The 9,130-nt window shown below is 42.7% G+C and overlaps 1 protein-coding gene across 2 annotated transcripts in view; it reads right to left on the bottom strand.

Moving 5' to 3' along the window:
- The window catches only part of LOC117357203 (molybdopterin synthase sulfur carrier subunit-like), a 49,161-nt gene that overhangs the window by 1,643 nt on the left and 38,388 nt on the right, over positions 1-9,130 (bottom strand). For both annotated transcript variants that reach the window (XM_033937581.1, XM_033937576.1), the window contains exon 3: positions 1,161-1,282. In XM_033937581.1, coding sequence (XP_033793472.1) covers positions 1,161-1,282 — 122 coding nt within the window. The remainder of the gene's footprint in view (positions 1-1,160; positions 1,283-9,130) is intronic.

Genomic DNA, 9,130 nt, shown 5'->3' with positions numbered 1-9,130 from the left:
TTTCCCTGCCATGGAGGGCTAGGGCTGATTTTTCTGTGTTGCAGAGCTTGTGGTGTCTCTTGTGCTCTCCCAGCCTTTCCTCTACAGTGCATCTAGTTTCACTAATGTAAGATTGGCCACTGCTGGGATTTGGAGCAGAGGTAATCAGTCTTTTTTTTTTTTTTTTTAACATGTGTGAGTGTAGATGTGAGTTTATGTGGTTTTTCCTTAGTAGTTTCCCTATGCAATCTGTTACTCTTTGGACATAGGCTATAAGTGGTATATAAATGCTATAAAAAATAGAAAACAATGCTGCAACAGAATAAAAAATGGTAACGCTTTCCTAAGTGGTTTACATTCAGGTACTCAAGCACTTTTCCCTATTTGTCCTGGTAGGCTCACACTCTAATGGGGGGATTGAGTGACTTGCCCAGGGTCACAAGGAGCAGCATGGGATTTGAACCCACAATCTCAGGGTACTGATGCTGTGGCTTTAACCACACTCTAATGTTGGCTGTTGCTGATTTTCTGGGTTGGGCTGTCCATAAGTTTTGGGGTTAGAGAGGTGGCCTTTCTGCTGTAGCCTTTAGCAAAAAAATGTGTCCTGGAAGGTGTTCTTTCTTTCTGAAGGCTGCCTGGGTTACTTTGTTCACTGTTGTGTTACCAACAAAATCTCCTGCCAAAATTCAAATCTGAGACCAATGAACTTTCTAGCCAAAATTCAAATTCATGACCAATGGTCCTCCCTGTTCTCAATCAGGTCAGTGGACCCACTATATATAAAGATAAATTGCAAACCTCACAACATATTCTGAAGAAAGCCACAGCATGATGGCTGAAATGTTGGTTCTACATACCCAGAAGTTGCGAGACCCAGACAACAGCAACAATCATGACGCCAACCGTAGAAGCCTAAGAGAATAGTTCAGCTCCTGATCAACAGCTATGAATCAGGAAGCGTGGGTTACATAAGAATAGCCTTTACTGGGTCAGATCAATGGTTCCTCTAGCCCAGTAGCCTATCCTCACAGTGGCCAATGCAAGTCACTAGTAGGTACTAGCAGAACCCCCAAAAGTAGCAATGAACTCCTCCAGATCCCCTGTGGGATAATGATAATGCACTGCTTTGCGCTCTGCGATATAAATTCCTAAAAGCTCTTCACTATGATCAGAAACAGTACCTGGGGTGTCGGCTCACGATCTCCTGCCAGAGCTGTTGAGAGGTGGTTTGCTGTGCCACACAAATGCGCTCGGAGCGGACATCAGCTAATTCAGCACTTTTGGCAAAATACAGAACAAGCACCTGTCAAGAAAGGGAGAGAGGATGAAATATTCTCATCAGAGCAGTATTTTACCCCCCACCCGTGCAACCTGCTGAGGAAGCCAGCACTGAGAGGCTCTACCCTTCATCTGACTATTAGGGACAGCCAATGCCCATGTTTGATAAAACTAGGCAACAGATTTGCCTGTCTTGACACAGGAGATAGAGCTTGAAGAGTTATTAAAACCGTAATTAATGATGAAGCTAAAAAAAACACTCCAGAAGAGAAAGAAAGCCAAGAAATCGCCTTAGATCTCAGAAGTAACCAGAAAAGTACATAAGAACATAAGTATAGCCTTATTGTCCATCAAGCCCAGTAGCTCATTCTCACGGTGGCCAATCCAGGTCACTAGTACCCGGCCAAAACCCACGGAGAAGTAATATTTCATGCTACCGATCCAGGGCAAGCAAAACTTTCCGGTGATAGAGAAAAAATATCACAGATGAACTGAGTATTTCAACATCAAGTTTGGCAAGACAAAGAATGATATTTGTCAGAAAATTGAATCAGAACATGTAAATGGAAAAAAACAGGTTAGTATATCAGGCGGTATATGCTTTAAATGTCAGTTTAATTCTTTGACATATGCTGTTATTGTTATTTGGAAAGATTTACCTATAGAAATAAGAACATAAGAATTGCCATACTGGGACAGACAGAAGGTCCATCAAGCACATTATCCTGTTTCCAACAGTGGCCAACCCAGGTACCAAGTACCTAGCTAGATCCCAAGAAGTAAAACAGATTTTTATGCATCTCAATAATGGCCTATGGACTTCTCTTTCAGGAAATTATCCAAACCTTTTTTTAAACCCCGCCAGGCTAACTGATTTCACCACATTCTCTGACAATGAATTCCAGAATTTAACTACATATTGTGTGAAGAAATATTTTCTCCTGTTTTGTTTTAAATCTACTACTTACCCCCTCTTTTATGAAACTGCGATAGAAGTTTCTAAGTGGTCTGACCATCGCTCTATATAGCGGTAGTGTTACTTTCTCCGATCTACTCGTGATTCCCTTCTTTATCATGCCTAGCATTCTATTTGCCTTATTTGCTGCCGCCACGCATTGCGCCGACGGCTTCAGGGTCCTATCGATTAATACGCCAAGGTCCCTTTCCTGTTCGGTTTTTCCTAGAGTTGCACCCGACATACTGTACTTGTGTTCCTTATTTTTTCTGCCTAAGTGCATGACTTTGCATTTATCCACATTAAACTTCATCTGCCATTTATCTGCCCAATTTTCCAATCGACTCAAATCGCTCTGGAGTTCCTCACTGTCCTTCTGTGATTTGATTGTCCAGCATAGCTTTGTGTCATCTGCGAACTTGATGAGTTCGCTAGATGTTCCATCCTCCATGTCATTTATGAAAATATTAAATAAGATGAGCCCAAGTACCGAGCCCTGGGGCACACTGCTAGTCACAGTTGGAATATGTAATCCCGCATGACCGACACTAATTAAAATATCAAAAGGTCTTTAATAAATAACAAGATAAAAAGGTATAAACAATAAAGTCATAAATGAACATGAGCGTATGCAAACTAAATAGGAGAATGGGAGCAAAGAGACGGACCTAAGCATGTTGGACTCAAAAAAAGATTCCAAACATACCCAGTAGATGGCGCTGAAGTACTGCGATATCTAAAAGCACTATAAAACAATCATATCCTTATTGAAAACAAAGAAAAGAAGTGAAAAAAGGGAGATGGAGTCTCAGTGCACGTGAAACAAAAGACCTGGCCCAGTATGGGGAAGTGCAAAGTGCATGGCATCAGGTGTCAAGGGTCACTAAAAAATGGAGAATGTCCAATTCCAAATAAATCCACCTTTTTACAAAAGCACAGCCTGGTTTTTAGCGCCGGCCACAGCGGTAACTCTGTTAATGGTACCTGTTGCTTTCAGCAAAATGTTTTGGGTAGTATTCCTGATCACGTGGATAAACAGACCCCCCCCCCCCCTTTTACTAAACCGTGATAGCGGTTATTAGCGCAGGGAGCCACGCTGAATGCTCCATGCTGCTCTCGACGCTCATTGAGCTCCTATGAGTGTCGGGAGCAGCGTGGAGCATTCAGCGTGGCTCCCAGCGCTAATAACCACTATCGCGGTTTAGTAAAAGGGGGGGAGGGGAGAGTGAATAAGTGTGCAGCAGACAATGCATAGGTATTACAGAAAAACTGTGAAGTCAACTTCTGCCTTCAAACCTTTAGGGGTGAGACTTTGAAAATGAAAAATAAATTTCTGTTCTTCTTGCAGTAAGATACAATCAATGTCACAACCCTTTCAGCTCCTCAGTGGTATGGCCACTGTTCAACCTCTATTTCTGCCGCTGCGATGATCAATAATGCTTGAGGGAATCTTCCAGGCTGTGAGAGCTGATTTGAGGTTGGGATGCTGCTAGGAAAGTACCTCTGGGTGGGATTCCAAAGGTTGTCACGGCCAGTCAGGCACTACCAATGCTTAAAGTGGACTTTTCATGTGGAAGAACCCATTGGATGTGGTTCAAGTCTGCTTCCACAGTGCATCTTTGCAAGGGCGAGGCAGCGACTTGGAGTTTCTTCAATGCAAGGCCCTGATACACTGGTGCCCCTCAGTGACTTCCGGGGTCCATAAGAAATGCCGCTGCTGGGTCAGACCAGTGGTCCATCGTGCCCAGCAGTCCGCTCACACGGCGGCCCTTTGGACAAAGACCAGCGCCCTAACTGACACTAGCCCTATCAGCGTACGTTCTTGTTCAGCAGGATCTTGTCTAACTTTGTCTTGAATCCCTGGAGGGTGTTTTCCCCTATAACAGCCTCCAGAGGAGCGTTCCAGTTTTCCACCACTCTCTGGGTGAAGAAGAATTTCCTTATGTTTGTAGGGAATCTATCCCCTTTCAACTTTAGAGACTGCCCTCTCGTTCTCCTTACCTTGGAGAGGGTGAACAACCTGTCCTTATCTACTAAGTCTATCCCCTTCAGTACCTTGAATGTTTCGATCATGTCCCCACTCAATCTCCTCTATTTGAGGGAGAAGAGGCCGTTTCTCTAATCTTTCGCTGTACGGCAGCTTCTCCAACCCCTTCACCATCTTAGTCGCTCTTCTCTGGACCCTTTTGAGTAGTACCGTGTCCTTCTTCATGTACGGCGACCAGTGCTGGACGCAGTACTCCAGGTGAGGGCGCACCATGGCCCGGTACAGCGGCATGATAACCCTCTCCGATCTGTTCGTGATCCCCTTCTTTATCTTTCTTAGCATTTTGTTTGCCCTTTTTGCCACCGCCATACATTGCGTATATGGCTTCATTGTTGTCTTGGGGTTTTTTTTTCTCCTACTCTGCCTCTCTACCCAGGCTGAGGATAGAAAGGGGAAAGAGAATGCTTTTAGAAATGCAGGATACACCCCCATGAAGTCTGGTGGGGATGAATGCCATTGACATTGATAAGGAGTGTTGTAGCCTTGCTCTCCTTCAGCTCATTAGAATCCAAAGTGGCCCCAGCTTAAAAATTTAATGAAGACCACTGGCTTAGACAATACAGACAGAAAATATGAATAGGCAACTTCCTCCCTAATATTCACAGGCTGTTTTTTCTCTATGCATTTGTTATGTTGGCAACCCTCAGCTTAGGAAACGCCAAATGTAGCTGCATTATCCTCACTGTGCATGGAAAAAGCGAGGTTGCTTACTTATAAGAGATTCTCCATGAAGATAGGATCATGCAAACATACCTTCCCACCCAGCATCCACTCATGAATCTTTTGTAAGGCTTCCAATATCTATTTAGGTACAATCAATTGCATTCAGAACGAGTTGCTGAAGGGACCCTTTTACTAAGCACTAACATATGTTTACTACAGGTTAAAAGCCACTACTGCAAGGCATGTTTAGGAATCGTGTGGCAGGTTCAGGACTGGCATGTGCTTCTAGCATGCTAAAAAACATTTTTAACATTGGGGGTATGTTCTAATCAGCGCAGCTACATTGCCTTGTGCGAACAGATTAGCTTAGAAAAGTAATGACAAAATTAGCATACAGCAGTGCTAAAGTGGCCCCTGTGCTGGGGCTACCGCAGGCCATAGTTTAGCACAGCTGACTGATCAAGAAAAATCCTCTTCAGCCATTAGTTTACAAAAGTCTACAGAATATTCTGAAATTAAAGGAGAAAACCATTGGAGAAGAGACGGTTCTTAGATCTACTTCACAGTTCACCCTTAACGTCCCTTCCCTGAAAATAATCGGAACTTGTCGGGCTCTTATTTTCTCTGTAACAGCTCCAATGACTTGGAATTCTCTTCCCCCTATATTTAAGAACTGAACGAAATCTGCAGAAGTTTAAAAGCAGTTTAAAGAGCTTTCTTTTTAAAGATGCCTTTAACTGAAAATACAATACATATCAATTTTAGCAGTCTCCAAAATTGACATATATCTTTGCCAGCAATCCTTCTTTTCCCACCCCCTTATGTATTTACCTTCTATGTACTTTTTCTTCACAATTGTAGTTCTCCCCCTTTTTCATATTGTTTCTTGTGGCTTAATAAAGTAGTTACCCAAGTATGTCCCATAATGAACTATGCCAGGGTACACCTGGCGGGGCCTCCGCGTGTGCGGATCGCCGGACTTGATGGACCTAGGGTCTGTTCCGGAGATGGCGCTTCTTATGTTCTTATGTTATGTTATCTCTTAAAATGTTAATGTCCTTGTTATTTTTTAATCTTTGTACAACGCTTAGTACCTTCGGATAAGCATTTAATCAAAAAACATGAATAAACTTGAAACTTGATATGATAGAGGTCTATAAAATACTGAGTGGAGTGGAAAGGGTAGATGTGAATCACTTGTTCACTCTTTCCTAAAATACTAGGACTAGATGTCATGCGATGAAGCTACTAAGTAGTAGATTTAAAACAAACTGGAGAAAATATTTCTTCACACAATGTGTAATAGAACTCTGGAATTTGTTCCCAGAAAATGTGGTGAAATCAGTTACCTTAGGGTTTTTTTTAAAAAAGTTTGGATAATTTCCTAAAAGAGAAGTCCATAGGCCATTATTGCAATGGCTTAGGGCAGGGGTGTCCAATGTCGGTCCTCGAGGGCCGCAATCCAGTCGGGTTTTCAGGATTTCCCCAATGAATATGCATTGAAAGCAGTGCATGCACATAGATCTCATGCATATTCATTGGGGAAATCCTGAAAACCCGACTGGATTGCGGCCCTCGAGGACCGACATTGGACACCCCTGGCTTAGGGAAATCCACTGCTTATATTCCTAGGATAAGCAGCATAAAATCTGTTTTACTACTTGGGACCTGGGTTGGCCACTGTTGGAAACAGGATACTGGCCTTGATGGACCTTCGATCTGTTCCAGTAGGGCAGCTCTTATGTTCTTTTTGTTTTTAAGACACAAAATAGTCCTGTGTCAAATAAGATACTGAAGCTACGAGCTGAGTAATGGAGAACTCCCCTTTACTGATGATAATTGTGTTCCCTGGAGGTTCCATCCCAAACAGATTCAACTCAAACACCTTTTTTCAAATTCCGTACCAAAGAGCTGCAGCTTATCCAGTCAAGTAGGAACTGCAGACTCCCTCCACGATCAACAGAGTTCTTAGTTGCAAAAGGGATCATTTAACCCTGATTAATCAGTAGTTCTGCGAGTGACTGCAAATAAATATTTTTTTTATTTGATAACAATTACAAAATTAGACTGAGGTAATAAGTTGTATTAAAAAGTAAATTCTGACCAAAAGAAAAATAATAGAAGCCAAAAAAAGTTGGTAATTAACAAATGGAGGCAGCGATAGAGCATTTTAGGATGAGCCAGCAAGGGAAAGGGAATTGCATGAGCGTAGGAGCATTTACCTCGCCAGCCTACGCAAAAATGCTCTACCGCAGCTTGATAAAAGGAGGCCTTAATTTGCCAAAGTCCACAAAATTTAGGAATCCAGGTAAGTAAAAGAGGGAAAAAAAGAGAAAATACTAAATAAAAGACTGAATGCAGGGCCGGCCCAGTAGGCACGTGCTTCGGGCCCAAAAATATCAGGGGGACCCCCGGGCCTGCGTTAGGGAGGAGCAAACAGGGCAGGGGGCCTCTGACTGCAAGATGAGGTCAGCTTCATTCCCTTCTGCTCCTTCGCTGCCCACCAACTGCTAGCGAACTGAACACAGGCGGGTTCTAACACTGCGTGTGCCGGCTTCCCTTCTCGTTCGAAACAGGAAGTTACATCATTCCTGTTTTGGTCGAGAAGGGAAGCTGGTGTGGGCAGTGTTAGAGCCCCCCACCTGGATTCAGTTCGCTCTAACACTGTGCACACCGGCTTCCCTTCTCGTTACGTCATGTCCTGTAGGCTGCCAAAGCTCATCTGGCCAGGAGGAGCACTTAACTGCTACTGTCCTTCTTACTAAGTCTCCCACATAGGTCAAAGTTCAGAGGGATGATGGCAGAAGCCTAACCCTGCTTTACCATCAGCCCCAGAACCATCTACTCTGACAAAATCATCTTCCTTTCTCAGCAGAATCTACTCTTTTCCCCGGCAGGAGTTAGCAAATTGCATTTCTTTTTAGCTTCTGCCATCTCCTGGCCAGAAGAGCTTACAGGAGGCAGTGAAAGATAAACAGACTTTTCTGCCATTGTAAGCTCTGGCTGACATCTCCTCTACTCTTTCTGCTTATTAAAAATTTGGCAGCCTACAAGGTGAGACCTTCGGGGAAAAAACAATTAAAATGTCTATTTAATTTCCATTAGGTGGTCCTCTGGAAATCCAGAAGCGGTAAGTCCACAGGAAATTAGATTCTTGGATCTCTGGATATGTTCAGTCCCTCTCTTGGCTTGTCACTGGAGCAAGATCTGGGTCATCGGTCATAAAATAAAGAAACACAATTAAAATCTATTTATTTATTATCCGCTTTAAAAGAAGCCTAAGTGGCTTACAATAAAGCATAGATACATTTCATATATAACTTGATAAACTTCAAAATTATCTTTCAATTTTGACCCTCCTATCGCTGTCTATAAACCCAGTTCTAACAGCATATCCTATCATATTTCCTTAGAAAATACATTCTTATGAAATATTACATACAACTCATGAAAGATTGTACGAAAAAATGAGTGATTTTATCCGTTGAAGGAGCTAGCGCTGATGATATTATTTTTGGCAGGGGAAAATGGATTCATTGTATCTTCTCTGTAGCCTTATAATAGGTATTCTTGGGTAAAATTAATGTTTTCTATTTAAGGATGCTTCAATCTCTCTTTGAAGCAGGATGCACATAGGAAAGAATAACCTGAATCCCAGGTACCAGATGCTATGGTCCACCTTGGGGGTGAGCGCCCAAGAAAGGGATCTGGGTATCATTGTAAATAATACGATGAAATCTTCTGCCCAATGTGCGGTGGTGGCCAAAAAAGCAAATAGGATGCTAGGAATTATTAAAAAAGGGATGGTTAACAAGACTAAGAATGTCATAATGCCCCTGTATTGCTCCATGGTGCGACCTCATCTAGTTTATTACGTTCAATTCTGGTCTCCTTATCTCAAGAAAGATATAGTGGCACTAGAAAAGGTCAAGGAAGAGGGACCAAGATGGGAAAGGGGATGGAACTCCTTTCGTAGGAGGAAAGCCTAAAACGGTTAGGGCTCTTCAGCTTGTAAGAGATGGCTGAGGGGAGATAGGATTGAAGTCTACAGAATCAGGAATGGAGTAGAACGGGAATTGTCGCCTGCATTTTGGGAATTTTTTTTCATTTTTATCAGTGAAAAAGTGCAAACAGTAGGACAACGAATACAACATTGCCGAAATATACTTCAGCAAAGAAAGTTCCTGAAGAAAGAAAGCGGCACCAGG

Source organism: Geotrypetes seraphini, chromosome 1, assembly GCF_902459505.1.
Source record: "Geotrypetes seraphini chromosome 1, aGeoSer1.1, whole genome shotgun sequence".
NCBI classification, from domain to species: domain Eukaryota; kingdom Metazoa; phylum Chordata; class Amphibia; order Gymnophiona; family Dermophiidae; genus Geotrypetes; species Geotrypetes seraphini.
Note: the sequence above shows the minus strand (reverse complement) of the source record. Positions and strands in the feature narration are given on the sequence as shown.